Below are 20,247 nucleotides of genomic sequence, written 5' to 3' on the forward strand. Positions count from 1 at the left end.
TTATTTTTCTATCAGAGAACTGGAGCATACAGCTCTTTACCAAGAGACTCCCAGTTTGCTCCAAAGCACAATTAAAACTTTTAATTGACCTTATTGGGGTGGCCTTGGCTATAAAACCATGCCTGTTTCAGGTGTACAGCCCTATAACGCATCATCTGCACACCCCAACACCATCTTCCCCCCTGTGCCTCTCCCACCCCCCCTTCCCTCTGGCAGTCCCATAGTGTTGTCTGGGTCTGGTTTTTGTTTTGCTCAATCCCTTTACCTTTTTCCCCCGACCCTCCAACCCCTCTGCCCGGCCAAGCCCTAAGTTTCTGACTGCACAGCAGAACCAAACACGCACGCTGATCTCGTAAAGGGAGGCTCCAAATCCTGCAGGCAGTCAAAGTGTTCACCCTCCCCAGAGGCGGCCGACTCCAAAGAGCTCAGGGACCCGGCCCAGGACCCCGTCCCCTCAAAGGCGTAGGTCCGGAGGGAGTCAAAGGGAGGGGCAAAAGGATCGGTGTTAGCTTCTGCCAGCTTTTCCAGGATGAATTCCTTGATGACGGCATCGTCTGGGCCGACCTGCCAAGACGGGCCCCTGAGCCCCGCGGGGGGCGCTTTGCGCGGCCTGCGCGCCCTCCTGACCGGGCTGCCCCTGGGCTCCCCGGTGGCCAAGGCCTGGGCGTCTTCCTGCCCTTCCCCTTCGTCAGCGTACCTGATGATCCTCTCTTTGAAATCTTTACCCTTCTCCGCAAACAGAGGCTGCTTCCTCCTTTGTCTCAGAACTAGGAGCGTAAAAATAAACCCTGACAAGGAAAGCAACCGAAATATTAGCACAATATAGCGTAACACAGCGTCACAATATAGCAGGATATGTTATTTATAATAAACTTTACAATCCTTGCTTTGGTTACAAGCTTAAGACATGAGCTTAGATGTTATGATTTTTAAGGCAGAAAGGTATATTTGCTGTTGAAAATTTACAAAAGGGTTTTGCAGAAAGACAGGGATACAGCAAACTTGCTGGTTGATGATTTAAAGTAGAAAAGCATAAAAAATATAGTGAAATGTTTTTGAGGGTGATCAATTTAAAACCTAAAATTTTATTTTTTTCTTATATATTGGAAACAGAACAAAGCAGAATATGGGAACATCTTTCAATCTCTATGCATTTGTCCATTTAGTAACCAAAGATGCAGGTTAATAGAAGTTAAGCACAATGGAGCAACTGAGGGTCCCCATTGAGGAAGATTCTGTGGCATAATTATTTTCTAAGTTAATATTTACTGCCCGTAAAATGTGTACCAGGCATTTTTCTAAAAGCTTTAAATCTATTCATTGATTTAATTGTTATGAGACCATTATGTTGCATATTCCCTGTTGAAGTTGGGAAACGAGCCCAGGGACGCTCAGTCACACTCCCAGAGTCACACAGCAAGGAAACAGAAAGCTGGCACTCAAAACCAGACAGCTGGCTCCGAATCTGCACCCTGGGACACCACATTAATTTTAGAAATTCCAAACGGCCAAGTCCTTTCATTATAGCACTGGTATGTCAACCATCAATATTTATTAACAAGGTAATTTTAATATGTAAAAACAACAATTTCAGAACACTTTTTATTTTAAAGAAAATGTGTGTGTGTGTGTGTGTGTGAAGGGTAGCCAATTCTTACTCAACCTTGGCTTGTATGTAGCTGTTCAGAATTTCATAGATAGGACTTGAACCAAAATGGAAGCAATATCATTAATATTATCAAAAAGATAAATACATTAGGCAATATTTTATATAAAAGTTACATTTAAAATATTGAAACACTGCTCTTGAATCAAGTAAGGGCAGCACTGTGTCTAAATTCAGATACTATACTTTAAAATTCATCTGCGCTTGGCCCGGTGGTTCAGTTGGTTGGAGCATTGTCAGGTGCACCAAAAGGTTGCGGGCCCAACTCCCCACCGGGGCCCATGCCTAGAGTGAGGGCCCGACCCCCAGTAGGGGTGAGTAGGGAGGCTACTAATGCATGTTGGCCATCCATGTTTCTCTCTCACATCTCTCGCTCTCCCCCACCCTCCCTCCCTCTGCCTCTCTCTAAAATCAACGAAAACACATCCTTCAGTGAGTATTTAAAGCAAAAACAAACAAACAAGCAAAACCTCATCTGAGATATATGGCTGAAATGGAAGGAGGTCTAATAAATAATCCCTAAACCTATGAACTGGAGGCAGTCCTCATGAAGCTTTCAGAGGAAACCACCATTGGTTGGCCCCACTTCCCTTCCCCCCAATATTAGGCGTGCCTCTGACTGCGGGGCTGCCCTTGGTTTGCCTGCAGCCTTTCAGGACTTGGGGTAGGCCTAGTGATTCAGTACTTGCCATCCCCCAGATGCTATTTTAACTATTTCTTGATTCCGACGTCTAGCTATGTAGCTCTCTCTAAATTCATTTTTATGATCAAAGATCATTAAAAATAACCGGAAACAGTGAAGCTAGGTATAAAAGAATGTTGGACGGCAAGAGGAATGCATGGGCTTTGGGGTTTTGATAAAGATGAGGGGAGCAGAAGCAAAGCGAGTCCTGAAACATTGCACATCTGTTGGAGCCATGAGGTTGGGAACCCAGATGCAATTGCTGATGCGGTTGCTTTCAGCACGCAGTAAGGTGTGTTGGTTTTAATACAGTTATGAGGTAACAGAGGGAAGGGTTTAGATTGTAGACACTGATAGATTAAAGAAACGGAAAAGCTTATGTTAAGTGAATCATTAGTTGTCTGGAAAGCCTGGCTACATACAACATTTATGGGTTCATTTTCCTCATCAGAAAATGAGTATAACTTATCTTCTTGTGAAACAATAATAACAACAGCAAACAAGAAATAATGGAGTTATTCGACTGCAATTGCTTTTGTGTTTAGCACTTTGATGAAATAAAACTCTCTCCTTTACATTCCTCCATGCTAACATTTACTCTTTCTAATGCCCCAAAGCCGTGAGTTGCTATGCAGGGTTGAATAGCAGTGTGTATGGTTAGAGAATCTCGAAACATCATTTGGGAGCCGTGGAACCCTTTGTAAATCACATAATTCTTTGAGTTTCACTCTTGTTGTCCATTCAACGCAGGTGATCGTAGCTACTACTTCATAAGGTTATTGGAAGGAACACATTGCAATACGTATGACGAGCACTTAAGACACTCCCTGGGTGTGACAGAAACTCACCATTATCACCCCTAATTTTTACGTAACTATATATGTAGCAATGCCTATGTGGCAGAACCAGACCTAAACCACTGTGCGCACACACTAATCTACACAAATAACTCAAAGAGGGTGGATTTTCAGCTTCAAGTGCATGATCACCATTTTTTAAATTCACTCCACTTGATTTAAGAATTGTACAACATTGAGAAGAGGAGCTAAACGCGTACACACACAAAGACACACTACTCTGCTATAAGGAAATGACCCATTTTCTATATGTATCACGTTATTTTCAATAAATGAAGATATATTCAGTTCAGCATGACCTACCAAGTATTATCACAGCGCACGTCAGGACAGCAATTACGATGTCTGTCCTGGATTCCATGAGGAGCATCTCTTTAGCACTGCAGATCTGGGGACTGCCACTGTCGTCGCAGTCACAGACGCGGATGGTAAGGGTGTTCGTGCTCGTAAGTGATGGGGTACCGTTGTCGGCAATTAAGATGGTGATGTAGAAGACGGGCTCTTCTTGAAGGCTAAACCCAGTTCTATTAGTCAAAATTACAGCCGTGTTATCTAAAACAAAAACACATATGCATGATTTTTTCAACAATACATAAGAAATTCATACCAGGCATATGTACTAGAGGCAATGGGAGAGAAATACCTAAATAATTTTTTTTTCAGGGCAACTTCTTATGCCTCAGTACTATGTTTTCTTTTGTTGTTGTTGTTTTTGGTATTTCCATCTCCCCAAAATATTTTCTGTAGCAATCAGACAAACTTTAGAAGGCAAACTATAAAAGGCAAACAAAGGGAAGTCTTTTGAAGTGTATGCCTCCTTCCGACTTTTCTCGAGTCATTCTTTTAAAACAATGTCTCCATCTTGCTCTTGAAGTCTATACAACCCTTTTGATTCTAGTTACTAGACAGATAGAAAAGGTGATATAATTTACATTTTTCCAACGTCTAGTTTATTTATGACCACAAACATTAAACCAAATCAATTACTTGTTGTCTCAATGTCTTTATTTTGCCTCAGTACATTATTTTGTGTTAATATAAACAAATCTGAGCTACATCTTATTTCTTATGTTCATATTTGCGTTTTTTATCCTAAGTTTATTTGTGTTCCCTGCACTGAGGAATCTGACAAGGACAGATTTATTTTATCCCAACAAAAGAGCCCCTGCACTGAAGGTTGACCTGTTGTCCGAAGGACAGCTACAGGTATTGGTTACAGATGCTTAATAATAAACCCAGTGGTGACTCATATCTCTGGGATATGAAGAGGAATTAAAACAGAAATCCATATGATGGTAAAAGTATTTTACTGGAGTTAAAGCAAAAAAAAAAAAAAGAACAGAGTGGCTCTCTATAAAGTTAGTCACGTCAATAAGGAAGGAAAAGAAATTCTGTCTCTCCAGATGAAATCCTTTAGAACATTTTGTCCTCAGATTGAGATAATGTTCCATTGTGAAGGAAAAAAGAATTACATTAAATCTATACTGCATAGTCACAGCCATCATTAATGACACCGATATCTTTGAGTCAATCGAGCTAACACGACCACGAATTAAGCGAGACCACTTTCTCCCCCAGGCCTGGGCCGAAGGCTGAGCTACATGGTGACATGACGGGAATCCCTCTCTCGGCCGCGAGAATGTCTGCAAAGCCATTCGGACTTTCCGAGGGCTTACAGCCACGGATGACTCGAAAAAGTGCTTCCAGTTTCAAGACGCCCAGTAGAAAACGGGGGCAGTACTTTCGGAACTTGACTTTGGGTTTTCTTTCCCATTTTCATTTCCACTTCTTGCTCCATAGCTTAACATTATCAGTGTGCAGGAAAAGTGTAAAAAGCAATGCTGTAAGTTGGCTTAAAATCAACCGCGATGCCAGGAGAATGGATCGAAAGCCACCAAGAGTGAACGTAATTACCTTGATTATCTGTGATTGTAAAGGTGGAGTTCTTGGAGTCCTCCATGGATAAATTAAAGTAAAAATGCTGATCTTCTATAGAGTCATCTCTATCCACTGCACTGATGGTCTGAACTACCTAGAAAAAAAACAGAAAAAGGTTTTGTTTGTTTTGTGGGGTTGTTTTTTTCAAATTTATTTTTAAAAAAAGATCACTGTTGTTGTTATTAGATTTTTTATTAAAATTGCTTTACCAAAATCTTTAGGGACATTGCAGAGGAAACTATCAAACTGATGGAAATATTAACATATTTTCTCAGGTTTAAAATATCCTTACATGCCACGTTCAAAACGGTGTTTTGATATTACACAGTGAATACACTTTTGTTGATGGGCCAGATGGTTTTCATAAGCTAAGTATGCTAGACGTTCTCGAAGCTGTGTCAAGGCTCCCTCCCATTCCTCCTGCCTACACCTCTCCCTTCCCTTTCTCTTTCCTGCCCTATCTGAATTCTAGCCATTAAGATTTGCTGCAATTATATATTCCCTGCTTGTACTGAGAGCAGAACTGTGATGAAGTTATTGTCTTAATAAAGTATTTGCTGAAGTACTGAGTTTTTTTAAAGTGATTTAAGAAAATAATGCATTTAAAGTTTAGAGGCAAGGTACATGATTTCATTTGATCCATAAAGATGATAAGAAAAGTGTTCCACCTCAAGTGAGTTCCTCTCTCTTACATCATAAGAGTGAAGTAATGCAGCTATGAACAAATGAGATCTCAATTAATTATTGTCTTTCAAGACATGAATATGTCAGTCAAGTAGTTCCTTGTTGTCAAAAAAAGAAAGATGCTGTCAGGATCACATGGTGAGATTGTGATTAATTCTGGAAATTAAAACATGTTGATTATACAAGTTTATAGTGCGTTTATGCTCCTAAACATACTATTTTTCTGTTATAACTTTTTAATACTGTTAGAAGTTGCTTTTTATTATAATTTACTTGTGATCTTTATGGTCATATGCTTAACTTTTTTTGTGTTTGAGTTTATGTGTGTATATAGGTATCTAATTTTGTTTTTTTTTCTTTTGCTATGAGTCCTTTAATAAAATGATACAACTTTTATTCTACAATTCCAATCTAATAAAAATTTGGTAAAAATAAAATACTATTAAATGAGTAAATGGGCAGAATTGACCTTTGTTAAAAGTAATTTCGTTAATATTAACAGTAATAGTTAAGAGTAGTGTCATGCATTAAAAGTTCTTAACATGAGGCCCATTCCCTTCTGAAGAGATTCCAAATGAGCTGTAAGATGTCCATGGACACATGGCATTGCACAGAAACAAGGTCAAAGTGTAGCTTCTTAAAAAGAAAGTTAACTTATACAGAACTCACAACATAAAAGCATGTAATTAATATGTCAGCAATTGATTATTTCTTACCTGTCCAGAACTTGCCTTTTCACAAACATAAGTCTCATAGTATTCAGGGAACTCAGGAGCATGGTCATTAACATTAAGGACTTGTACATACACTGGAACTTCAGAAGCCTGTTCTGCATTGCCTACAACAAGCAGAATACAAATAAATATTGTCAATGTTGTCTTTAGGGGAAAAGTTTATAAAAATTGTGTTAGAAGCTATGTGGTGTAATTTCATTTGAACAAAAGCTGTCTGAGGACAGGCTTCCTATATAATTTATATATTTATCAACAATACAACATAGAAAAGAACGTTCTTAATACATTTAACTCAACCAATATTTATCAAGTGCCTGGTACCTGCCATAGTTGTAGGAGCTAAAGGACATAGTTATATGAACATCTTCCTAAAATCCAGGAAATTTTTTAACATATTTGCATTAATCAATCTAATCTGGGTGAATATATGTGTTATTATCCTCCCCAGTTTTACTGGTAAAAACACTGAGAAACTGCCCAGCTGGTGTGGCTTAGTGGTTGAGTGTCGACCTATGAACCAGGAGATCATGGTTTAATTCCCAGTCAAGGCACACGCCCAGGTTGCAGGCTTCATCCCCAGTCCGGGAAATTCAGGAGGCAGCCGATCAATGACTCTCTCATCATTGATGTTTCTGTCTCTCTCTCCCTCTCCCTTTCTCTCTCTGAAATCAATAATAAAAATATATATATATTGAGGAACTTTAATTTTATACATTACAGATAAATGACCTGCCTAAGCTCATAGCTGAAGTAGAAAAGGCAGTTAAGAAGCCAGCAGCCAGTACTCTCAATGACAACATCGTTCAGTGTAGTTTTAAAAGCAACAAAAGGACATGAAATAATGATCTAAATACATGGCAAAATAAGATAATTAAAATAGTATCTAAGTAAAGCTTTATATATACATTGAGTTGGGAAGATTTTCTTAAGTGAGCCCAGAAATACAGAAATGTAAAAAAGCCAAGATGAAATATTAGTAGCTCTAACTTTCAAATCCTGACAGATGATATGAAAAAGACAATTCAGTGGAAATATTCACAAACCACAAATTCGCAGATGAGAAAATTCAAATGATTCACACCAGGGTTTCTTAACCTGGTCACTACTGATATTTTAGGCTGGATAATTCTTTGTTTTGAGCGTTTATCTGAGCACTGTAGGGTGCTTAGCAGCATTTTTTAGTGTCTACTAACTAAATACCAGTAGCAGTTCCCACATTAGTTGTGATAATCAAAACTGTCCTCAGACATTGTCAAATGTTTTAGGAGGCAAAATAGCCCCCAGGTGAGAGAAGCTGCTCTAGCACAATATTCACAAAGGCTCTTGCTCCCCAGAAGGCAGGAGAATGATGATTTGGTCCATGTAATGCATGCTAATATGCAAAACAGGCCCAGTGATGGTGGAGTGGTGACAAATAAAGGGGATGTAAACATTTTCTGGAACCTAATCTGGCGATAGATAATGAAAGTTAAGTCACACATATCTTTGACCCAGTAATTAGCTTGGGAAACTCATGCTACAGCCTAAGGCACTGTCACCAAAAAGGGACCTGGACCAAGGTGGGTCTGCCCCCAGCATGGTCTGGATTATGTAGGTTGTGATTTTATGCAGGAAACTTTTCATAATGAGTCCAGATGGTTCTGAGGGTACATTTATTAAAGCTGGGAACAGTGAAATAAAGGAAGGGCTTAAGATAGAAGAGGCAAGATCATAGCAACAGGAGTGCACCTAGGTGTGGCTGCCTTACCGCTTAGAAAGAAAGTCACAGGGCAGAAGAAGTGAGCCAGCAGGGCTGCGTGGACTCAGGAAACAAGCTACAGAGGCAAAAGGAGGGCCCTTGGAGACTGGTTCAGGGGGTTAGCCCAGGATGAGCTGCTGCTGCCTGCTGCTCCCCTGGTTGCAAGTCTCCTGGGAATCTTTAGAGCTTAGGAGAAAGAAAGCAAAGTTATGCACCTGAGGAAAGAAGGGGGTGGGGGGAGGAAGGTGTGGGTGTGCTCAAGAGAGCACAGCTTGTGCACTGGGTTCTTTATCTTAAGAGTCCTTATCTGTTTTCTGAAGGTGGGGATTTTAAGGGAGGTCTTAGGGGAGGATCTCAATAGAATATTCATCAGCTTTCCAGGTGTGTCCTTTCATATGCTGATTCACCCAAATGAGCATATAGAGGGGCTCAGGGTCATTCTCTGGTCAGTTTCACCTTCAGAGCATGTCACCAAAGAGGGACAGGGACAAGACAGGCCTGCCCCACCAGGGTCTGGAATGTGTAAACCATTTGCTCCAAAGTGTCCTTGGTTGGGGAAGATAAGTCCTTGTGATTTATTATCTGGCTGTAAATTGCTCAACCGTTTAGCTATCTGTCTCAGTTTCCCCGTTCCACTTGCCAAAGAATTTTCCTAGCTTCTTACTATCCTGCCTCAGCACCAGTATATAATAGTACAAGATTCAATTCATTTATTGCAGAATTGTTTGCATCACACCCAAATAACTGGAAATAGCCCAAATGTATATCAAAAGGGAACTGGCTGCCCGGCCGGGCGTGGCTCAGTGGTTAAAGCGTCGACCTAGGATCCAGGTGATCAGGGTTCGATTCCCGGTCAGGGCACATGCCCAGGTTGCGGGCTGCAGCCAATCAATGACTCTCATCATTGATGTTTCTATCTCTCTCTCTCCCTCTCCTTTCCTCTCTCTGAAATCAATAAAGATATATTTTTTTTAAAAAAGGAACTGGCTAAATAAATTACAACCATACAATAAAATTCTGTGTGCTTATTAAACATGAATGAGTCAACATAACAAATGTATTAATATAATGAGCTTTAAAAATGGATTTTAATCCTGGTTGTCACCATGAGAAAAATATTTAACTACTCTTTGTTTCAGTTGATTCTCAGTAAAATGCAAACAATACTAGTAACTACTTACAGAACTGTTATAAAGATTAATTAACACATATAAAGCATTTAGAAGATTACTTAGCATATAAAGAAGTGATAAATATCAAATATTACTTTATTTATCTACTAATCAGAAGTGATATGCATGCTATTTTGTGAAATGATAAAAAAGGAAGTTGCAGCCTAATCTGTTCTACATTTATATAACATTATTTTAAATCTTTCTCTTTTTTTTATTTTAAAAATGCTGTGGAAAAGGTATATACAATAAAGACTAAGAAGGGGGAGGTTCCTTTGTTTCTCTTAATGTTTCTGTTTATAACCTCCATGCTCCTTTGTTCATTATATTTACAATTGTAATTTTTAATGCAAAGACTTTTTTTAAAAAGAGACTTAATTCTCTCTGCTGAAAATAAGGGGAAAGACTGTCCCTCCCTCTTAGAACATTTACCTTATGAAACTCATAATTGCAGGTTATTTCTGTTTCTTTGAAACATACATAAACCTTCCAAAAGTTAAAGAAACCTCTTGCCAACTTGCCAACGCAGGTTTGTCTTTCTCAAGTACTGGGAGCCCAGTCTTTGAAATGGAACCGTCAAGGAGGAAGAGGTTCTTCCTTCCGGCCTCTGTGAGAGGCCAGGAGCCAAACTTTAGCAAAGACCTGGACTCAAGTTGCAAAACTGCGTCTCATCTTAAAGGGATGAAAAGTTTCGCTTTCATTTGGATAAAGTCAGTTAGCAAACGCAGGTGGGCACTCCAACTACGGGTGAATTTAAAATGAACTACGCATGCGACACGTGATGTGAAGGCCTGGTAGCTGCTGATCTGGAGAGCTGGCGCGGTGGGCCGTCTGCCCGCTGCACGGAGGGTGAGGTTTCTCTCCGTCTTGGCCGCCTCTTCGCGGATTTCCTTCAATGCAAAGCACATCCTGATTCCATGCTTTTCAGTTATAAAACTTTTCCCTCTATTCCACTGCTGTAGAGAGGGTTTCTGGGTTGGGATGAGATTTTGCTCGTCAACTACTTTTCCCCAATAAATAACAGTTGCAATTATGATAGAAACTGCAATTTTTATTTACTTAAAAATTAAAAATTGCAGAGTTTAATACATAGTCAAAAACTCCATGGCATTTAGGAAATACATATACCATTAAGAATTACTTTGAGACTCTTCTCTTTTGTGTTATATTCAGGATAAATAGATAAGTGAAACATTAAAATGCTTTTTTAAAAAACTATCCCTAGAGATTTCAAGGTATAATGAATCAGAATTTAAGGCTCATCTTTTAATGGTTTAAACATATAATATACGACCATAGAACAACTTTTTGCTTAAGTAAGTAAACTGGAAACAGTATTCCAGGTACAAATAAATTTAAGAAAAATTAGTAAGAAATTCATTTAAAGATTTTATTCTTTTCTTCTGAAAAAAATCTGTTTAAATTCAAATTAAACCTTTGACATAACTATAGAAAACATATATATATATATATATATATATATATTTTCATAGCTTCGTTTTAAAGTAGTTTGTCATTTCATTCACTTAGCTGACAAGCTGATAAATCGCCTGTTGCTTCATTTGGGACCTTTCCCAGGAAGGAGACGAAGCACAGTCAACTTCATTTGCTGATAGCACACATGCCGCAAGGCAACATCTCTTTGCTACAATCAACACAATTGCTACTTCGCAAGCTTCTGGGCAGTGAACACGTGCAGCAGGGTGCTTTCAATAACACCTTTATGAGGTGCCCTGTTTTCCAGGATCCAGGTGGCTTGTTCATATTACTACTGAAATTCAAATGGTGAAGCGATTTATAAGCCGTGATAGGAATGAGCAGGCGCTGTTAACTTGAAATAATAAAATGCCACATGTGTGAACTGACATACACAATATCACTTACCTCTAATTCCAAGAGCATTTTAAGTTGGCTCTTGTCCCTATTACTGAGTGGTTTAAACAGTCTGGGGAAGGGACATGTGGTCCCCAGCGGGCACTTACCGATTTCTCTGGCTGTAATGCTCAGGTTGCACCAAGCACTCGTCTCCCGGTCAAGAGGGCCAGCCGTGACGATGGTGCCATTGTCATAAATTTGGAAGGCACTGCCGCTGGTAATAGAGTACCTGGACCAAAAAAAGGCTTCCTCAGTTTCATTTTCTCTGTGCAACGGTGACACATAACACCTTTTAAACGCAATGAGACTGATTGTCAAATGCATGCTCCACACAGCTGATCAAATTCTGAACAATTTTCAGAAAGGCGTATTTATATATTTAAGATTCAATTCACAGGAGATAGGACAAAAAACAAAACAAAACCTATAATGGCTTCACAGTTAAGTTGATATATGCTCAATCTTAACCCACTCTCGTTCCTAAGAGAGAAAATGCTAATAAGTGAGTGGCTTGGTTAAAAAGAAATGGCAAAATGTCACTCACAAAATAAAGAGAAATGCAAATGAATGGGAATAAAAATTAATGCTCAGTAACATTTTTTTTGTAATTTGAAGCAACATAAAACAGTTGCCTAGACTGCCCTGAGTCTCTTTCCAACACCACACGGTTCTTGTTAAATCTGTGCATATTGTAATTACGCGGTAGCTGACCTATGAGAAACTGTTTAATTTTGTTTGCTGAAATAAAACAATCTGAGAACATTTAATTTTGTTTTCATGATATATTAGGGACATTTACTATACTACCTGGAAAAAAACAACAACTTGTGATCCTAATATATGAAAAGCAATCTTATTTATAAGACACTTCTAAATGGAAGAATGTCCATAAAAGGCATTGAAATATATTTCTGATAGGTTCTCACAAACTACTTTTAAAGGTAATTAATTTCAGTATAAAAATGAAAATTGTGTGTCTCACTTACTTGTCTCATATTTACCTAACATTTTTACTAGTAGTAAACACACAACTCTAATAATTTTGTGTTTTCTTTTAAAATCATGCCATGTTTTTATTAATGCTCATAGGCATTGTTGTAAATCATTCATCATTATTGCCTTGTTTACTTCATTAAGATTCAATATATAAATTGTTTTCAACACTTTATCATAAATAATAATATCATAAACAGCTTAGTCATTATGGCATTTTTTAAAAGTTAGGTATTCTTAAGTATTCTAAGAACAATAAATAGGTTAATATATATACTACTGTAAAAATCTAAATTAATTTATTGGGTTATAGTTTTATATTTTCCCCCCTAAAATTACTATAACTAAATAGGAACTATATCTACAAATTAGGAGTCAGTTTTTATAATTAGTAATTACTGTGGAAAACTGGGAGCATCCCTGTCTCAAAAATTTAAAGCAGCAACTTCTTTCTCTCTGTTCTCTCTGCCCCCCGCCCCCCCTCCCCCCCCCAAAGCACACAGCAAAGCAGCATCGTAATAAATACATGGAGGTCTGTGGAATTCCCTGAACTGCAAAGGGGGGAAAATAGATGATTAGGGGAACATGTAACAGATTTTGTTTTTATGTCTAACCAGACCTACGATTTGAATATTGAAAAAACAGAAGAAGAAAGCAGAGAACATGGGCATAAAGACTAGTTGAATAGTGGCAAATACAGTCCAGCTGTAGCAGAAATCTTTCTAAATCACTGCGCTTATTTCATTTTTACTCCTTTAAGGAGTATCCTATAGAAAGCTTTCTCAATATTTGAATATCATTTTAATGAAATAACATTTACACGAGCCACATTGGGTCAGCTTTGCTTCTTCTTTGATTGGGCACAGTCAGGATTTTTTACCTTCACCTCCTTGCCCCAGCGAACGGACTGGGCTGCACCCTAGTTTAGATGGTGACCCCCTATTTCTTGCACGTTGGCAGTTGCTATGTCACTGCTTTTTAACCAGTAGCGAGGCTCCCTGTTGTGACTTGTCTAAGCTGTTGCAAATTTGATTAATACCATACGGGGAAATACAGAGGCGTCCTGTTCCATGGGCACGGAATCTTATGCTTAAGCCTGTCCGGGTTGGTGCGTTCACGGCTGCGAGGCCGGCCTCCCGCACTCACCTGACGGGGGCCCTGCGGTGGTCGGGGTCCAGGGCCGACACCGAGCCCACGGGCGCGCCCCGCGGGCTGCCCTCGGGGACCTGGAAGGTGTAGCGCGGCTGCAGGAAGGCGGGCGGCTCGTCCTCGTCGGCCACCTGCACCCTGACCAGCGTGGTGGACGCTGGCGTGTGGTGGCCCAGCAGCCGCTTGTCCACGTGGCGGTTTCGCACTTGGGCTCTAAAACGATAGTAGTTCTGATGCTCGAAATCCACTTTCTAAAAGAAACACAGAGCACATGGAAGAAACGGCTTCAGTCACCCAAGGCTTGCTCAGAAAATGAACGATTTAGTTGTTATGTTATCTCAGTTTCAGTTGTTTTATTTACTTTTTTATTTATTTTAAATATATCTTTATTGATTTCAGAGAGAGGAAGGGAGAGGGAGAGAGAGAGACAGAAGCATCAATGATGAGAGAGTCATTGATCAAGCCCACAACCCGGGCATGTGCCCCGACCGGGAATCAAACCTCGATCTCCCGGACCCTGGGTCAATGCTCAACTGCTGAGCCACCCTGGCTGGGCAGGTTTTACTTTTTTACCCCCTAGGTTGGTTTGTGTTTTTTTTCTTTTTATTAAATTTACCAGAGTGACATTGGTTAATAAGATTATATAGGTTTCAAGTGTACATTTCTATGATTCACGATCTGCATATTGGTTTTCCTTTTTATCTACTGGATGCCCTGGTATTATCATTAAGGAGTTGCACAGTAATTCTCTATTTTTATTTTGTTATTTCTATCTATTACAAAATGTTTTGGGCCTGCCTGGCGTGGCTCTGTGGTTGAGCATCAATCTATGAACCAGGAGGTCACAGTTCGATTCCCAGTCAGGGCACAGGCCCGGGCTGCAGGCTCGATCCCCAGTAGGCGGCGCACAGGAGGCAGCCGATCAATGACTCTCTCTCATCACCGATGTTTCTATCTCTCCCCTCCTCCCTTCTTCTCTCTGAAATCAATTAAAACAAACAAGCAAACAAAAAAAAAATAAAAAATGTTTTGGGATAATAACTATATTTTTTAAATTAAGGTTAAAATTATACGTATATTGGGTATAAGTGTCTTGTGGAATTAAGAATTAATTTCTTGTTATTTAAGAAGCTTATTTTCAAAAAGTATGCCCTCCATTTGAAATTTTTGAAATTTAAAAAATGTCCTACCTACAATACAAGAAGCTCTGCAATAACTAAACCTCATTTCTAAACTCCTTTTTCCCCTAAATCAAGAATCACAGGTTCTCATTTCAATTAGTTAAAGAAGGACAACTAACTGCCCACACAAAATTATGGTGTGTATTTCCGATTTGATCTTGCATCATCCCGCAAAGCAAACCGTTTTAATCTATCTACCTTCTTTAATATCACTATGCCTTCCTGGGTCTCGTTATCGGTGACTATGCCGAATGTCTGAGACGCGTCGTCTGCAATGCTGTAATCCATTTCTGCGTTCACCCCGATGTCCTTGTCGTGGGCCGTGATGATTCCTATAGAAGCACCAGCGGGTGTAGATTCAGAGACATTCATGCTGTACAAACCTTCAAAAACAAAATCCAAGATACTTGTACAAATAGTTAACATAAGAATCTCACAATGATAGCATCCTTTATTTATGGCCTGGAGGAAACCCCATGCCTGCCCATTCCACCCCTTACCTACCCCGACCTCCCTCTCTACACATACAGGCTTCCTTCTTTTATTTTTACAATCCGGACATTTCCTTAATTAAACTATTTGAGCATCTATTATTGGCTCCTAAGTATATCTTAGGAAGTCCTATTACCAGTACATATAATTTTCAAATTTCTATTCCTATAAATCCTTCTCAATATTCATGGATTTATTTTTTATTGTACCCTTCAACCACCCCAAATTAAATTTGATAAAAAGAGCTTTTCAATTTCACTCAAGCATCCTGATACCTAAAGTTACCAATAACTGCAAGAATGAATTAAAAAACGAGAGAGACTAAAAGAAAATAGTTGAGTTCCGAGTACGGTAGTTTGATGTGGAGATGTTGAGCCTGGGTTCCCGTAGCCACGGCAGAGGTGAAAAAGAAAGTTGGATCCATAAAATCTGGAAAGTGGGCGTAGCAGAAAAACTGTGTTTAAATGAGATGACCCTACTGCTGCAGCCACAGTGAAATAATGGCAATTATCCTGGAAATGCAGAGATGCTAAATAGAAATAATTGAGCTCTTCTCCTTATTTTTGAGAAGTATTTTGCATAAAGCTGATAAAGAAGTAGCCATTCATGTATTATTATCAGTAATTCATGCTTAAATGTAGGAAATAATCCCATTAGTCAATGTGCACGTGTTTAAGTGAGCCTGGTGTGGGAGGGGAACAGGGACATCGTCTGAAGAACTGGGTACCCTTATGGTATCACGACCATGTCCTCCACACTCACATCTGATCGAAGTTAGTAAGACTCTCCTCGAACCTGAGGATTCTGGGTACCTAAGAGGATTTGAAAACTATTATCTCAGTTTCTTAATAACTGATAAATATTGTTTTTTAAAAAAAAACAAACTAAAAAAGCAGCAAAAGTTTCAAGGACTTTCTGTCTCAAGGAGCTTCTTTGAGAGCACTCTGCCTTCTAGTCCTCAGCTTGCCATTTCCCCTTCATCTGAATAGAATGTAGACTAGATTTATTCAACGAATTCAGCCAGCATTTCTCTACATGTATTATACGCCAATTATTTTATAAAGTTCTCAACATTTCAGACTTAATTAGACATTGTCTTCTTGCCTTCAGGGCATCTTCATGTTGTGGAGAAAGTCACAAACGCTACACAATTCATAACACAGAGATGAAGGTCGCACACCGCTTCCCCACTGCCTACCTGCCACCCAAAGAGGGGCTGTTTTGTTGACTCATAAAGAAAAGATGTAGCTCAAAGGGTACAAGGTTGCAATTATGTAGGATGAATACATTCCAGAAATCTAGAAGTGAGCGCTAGAAATGTAGAGCATGGTGGCTATAGTTAATGATACTGTATTATCTAATGGAAATTTGCTAAGGGAGTAGATCTCAGGCGCTCTCACCACACACACACACACACACACACACGCTGTGCAGAGATGGACAAGCTAATCAGTTTGACTACAGTAATGATTTCACTGTGTATATATCAAGTTTTACACCCCAAATATTTACAATTTCTATTTTTAAAAAAACCACAGTGGCTACATACTTTAAACCAATAAAATTTAAAGTTGGATAATAGCACAGAAATAAAAGTTCAGAATTCTAATATTTCTTGAAAATTCAGAAAATCTGATAACCTAGGGCTGGCACAAATTGTCTACACTGAGTATTGTGTGCATCACTTAGGAGTGTGTGTGTGAGTGTGTGTGGGGTGGGGTGGGGAGTGTTTGTTCTACTTCTTTCTTTGCTCCATGCTTATCAAATTTTCCTTCTACCATGATAATTGCTCATGATTTCTGGAAATATTTGCAAATATATTTCTGTAGCTAAGAAAGAATCCCCTGAAAAAGAAACTTCTTACAAAATAAATTCCTCCTAGGAGTGTCATAAGAAATTCTTTCTGAAGCACACCATGCAATTTAACTTACACTTACTACTTAAATTCTCAGAGCAGGTGTGACCTATTCTTGCTATAAATACATAAATGAATAAATTAAATAAATAAATAAATAAATAAATAAATAAATAAATAAATAAATAAATAAATAAATAAATAAATAAATAAATAAAATATATACAATTTAAATCATTACTGGTAGTAGGTAGAAGAATGACTCCCAAAGTTATTTGTGTCTTCACTGCCAAAGATATGCAATAGGGAATTTAGGTTTCAGATGGAATTAAGGTTGCTAATCAGTGGAACTTGAAATGTGGGCACAGTCTTGGCTTATCCAACTGGGCCCAATGTAATTACATGTGTCCTTAAAAGTGGAAGAAGAAATAAAAGTGTGGGTCAGAGTGATGGCAGTGAGAGAAAAATATGACACCCTGTGCTGCTTCTGAGATGTGTGACTATGTCCATAAACCAGGAAGAGGCATCTAGGAGCTAAGCACGTCCTCCAGGCGGCAGCCTTTAAGGAAACAGAGCCCTTTATCCTGCAAACACCGAATTCTGCCAACTCCCAAATCCAAGGGAATGGGGGGGTCTGCCCTAGAGCCCACAGAGAGGAGGGCAGCCCTGCAGACGGACCTGCACGATCCTACTTGGCCTGCAGGCACCCGTAGCAGACGTCCTTAAGTAATAAATTAGTGTTAAGACATGACGCTTGTGCTGATTAGTTAAAGAAGCGATTGAAAAATAACACATTGCTCATTCATTTGTATTTGACTTTTCATGCTAATGAAAATAGTCACACCGTAGAACAACTGAATTTATATTATATCGTTTTAGTGCTGTAGCCGTGGTTTTAGAACGCAAGCTAACATCTGCATATATTCAACATACTTATAACTACATTATAATAAAATTCAAGATGGTTTCCACTTACTTTTTTTAAATGTAGGTTTATTGTCATTCACATCAGAAAGCGTAACTAATACCCGCGTTGTTCCAGACAGTGCCCCGGGCAGACCGATCCTGTCTTTGGCTTGAACAATCACCCAGTACGCATCTACCAGTTCTCTGTCCATTTTAGAAGATGTTCTTATCACTCCTTTAAAATGTGATAAAACTCCAATTATTATTTTATTATTAATCATGGCATCTTCCTAGTTAATTCCAAGGATTCAATCATATTATCACTTTTGACACATTTCGAACTACTACAATGTGCCAGGCGCTGCTCTAGAGAAGAAAACAATAATGATAGTAAGTTAAACAATGATTCTTCCCAGGCTTTCATGGGCCATCCCAATATTAAGGACACTAGCAGACCTTTAATAAAATCCCATTGAATGATAAACCACAGGTGGAGAAGACTGTATTAATTTTACCTCAATCTACTCTCTGCTGTCTCCTCTAACATAATATTACTGTGCTACAAGAAACTTCTCTCCTTCACTAAAAACTGTAATATCACCTTTTTAAAAAAAAAATTAAAAAGATAAAACAGATGACATTGTGACAGGGTTTTAATCGTGGATACAGTATTTCACAATTATAATCTATTATGTGAATCAGTATGAAACCGTCGAATATATTAAATAGATGCTGCTAGAACCTCCCTATACGTGACGCAACAGCAGCTTGTTTGATAGAAGCAAAGGAGAAGAGTATTAGGGCTTCTGACACAGGCTGCGATATGTCCAAAGGTGTAGGGATCAGTCAAGCCGCGAGTGAGGGAACACAGAGGCCTGGCTCCCCACAGGGGCCTCCGTGAGCTTCGCCTACTTGATTTTCAGCTTTTCTTCTCACCTTCAGACTGAACAAAGGACGGATCTGCCCAGATCCTCCGAACGCGGCGACACTTACAGCTGCATTTTGGCCTTTGGCCCTCACGTATCCTGCTGCTCACCCGCCCCACCTCTCCCCCATCAATGCAATCCATCGCTTTAGCTAACGTGCTCAATCTATATTTTTAAAAAAACAGTGAGGGTTGGGAAAGGAGACAGGGCTTAAAATGGTCAAGAGGGCCGAGTATGGCCCAGTCCCTGCCTGCTCTTCAGAGAGCTCGCCGTCCGCTCGGCTCCTCTGTGCTTTTCCGCACCAGGCCCAAGCCTAAGAGCCTCAGCGCCCTCCCAGCTCAGGGGCGGCTCCCCGCTCTTCCCGGGACCTGGGGCGCCCTTCCTCTCTCCGCCTTGGCCCCGGCTCAGCTCTGCCTCCTGGTTGCAGGGGACTCTGCCTTGAGCACACAGTAGAAAGTAGCCCTCGCTTTCTTTCTCTCATGGGACCTTGTGTGTTCCTCTTAGGGACAGTCACAAACTGAGCGTGTGTGCATTCACGAGCATCCCCGTGTTTAATATATATCTGTAAGTTCCAAGAGAGGAGTCCTTGTTTTGTTTTGTAGTTTTTGCTATTATTTCTCTAAGGGTGTAATGTTGGAAATCCAGTATGTTGCACAATGCCTGTTAACAGATTCGACCCCTCTCGAACAAGAATGGGTGGGGGAATTAAAACCTAATGTCTTAAGGAATCCATTGCACGTATGGAAATAGCTTTTGGCCCATGCATCCCAAACAATAGAGGCTGGGTACCATCCTTGGCAGAATTAAAAATATAGTCACTCAAGTCATATTTTTCAGAATCGGATTCTCTCAAGAAGCTTGATTGAGAAAGAAAAGCTGAGGCGTTTAATAGCTAGCTGACAGTTGAATGAATCGATAACAAATGCTACAAGTCCAATAAAAGGCTCTAATTCTTTTAAGCTTTTCAGGCCACCAAGATGGAAATGCTAATTTGCCTCTCAATAACAAGCACAGAATTCTCCTTCTTTTGACACTTGCCACGTTCTTGGTGGTTAGTTACACACTTGCTTGTGTGGTTTTGTTTCTTTGTTTGTTTTCACTTTTAGAGACTAAAAGCTCTTAAAGGCAGGATTTATATGGGCTTAATCTCTGTTTTGGACATCACGACTGATATCTGTCAAATGAATTCGTGTCATAAAATTCTCATGTATTAAATTAACATATTTAAAAGAAGAGAAAAATTGTCCTATTTATTTTATAAAGTATTTAATTGATTAATGGAAATTGGCAAAGCAATTTTAGAACTTTAATTTTTCAATCTAAATAAAAAAATACATAAAAATACAGAAATACATTTTTTTGAAAGAGAAGGCCTCCAATCAGCTCCTACATCCAGCTG

At 39.3% G+C, this 20,247-nt stretch overlaps 1 protein-coding gene across 1 annotated transcript in view; it reads right to left on the reverse strand.

The window, feature by feature from the left end:
- Nucleotides 1–306: 306 nt before the first annotated feature.
- Nucleotides 307–20,247, reverse strand: part of CDH19 (cadherin 19) — a 29,506-nt gene continuing 9,565 nt past the window's right edge. Inside the window, exons 4-11 of the mRNA XM_016211920.2 lie at nucleotides 17,993–18,157; nucleotides 14,868–15,052; nucleotides 13,486–13,739; nucleotides 11,454–11,575; nucleotides 6,544–6,665; nucleotides 5,120–5,237; nucleotides 3,509–3,757; nucleotides 307–788 (exon numbers count right to left, since the gene is read on the reverse strand). Coding sequence (XP_016067406.2) covers nucleotides 307–788; nucleotides 3,509–3,757; nucleotides 5,120–5,237; nucleotides 6,544–6,665; nucleotides 11,454–11,575; nucleotides 13,486–13,739; nucleotides 14,868–15,052; nucleotides 17,993–18,157 — 1,697 coding nt within the window. The remainder of the gene's footprint in view (nucleotides 789–3,508; nucleotides 3,758–5,119; nucleotides 5,238–6,543; nucleotides 6,666–11,453; nucleotides 11,576–13,485; nucleotides 13,740–14,867; nucleotides 15,053–17,992; nucleotides 18,158–20,247) is intronic.

The sequence above is a fragment of the Miniopterus natalensis genome, chromosome 7 (assembly GCF_054644295.1).
Source record: "Miniopterus natalensis isolate mMinNat1 chromosome 7, mMinNat1.hap1, whole genome shotgun sequence".
Classification (NCBI taxonomy): Eukaryota; Metazoa; Chordata; class Mammalia; order Chiroptera; family Miniopteridae; genus Miniopterus; species Miniopterus natalensis.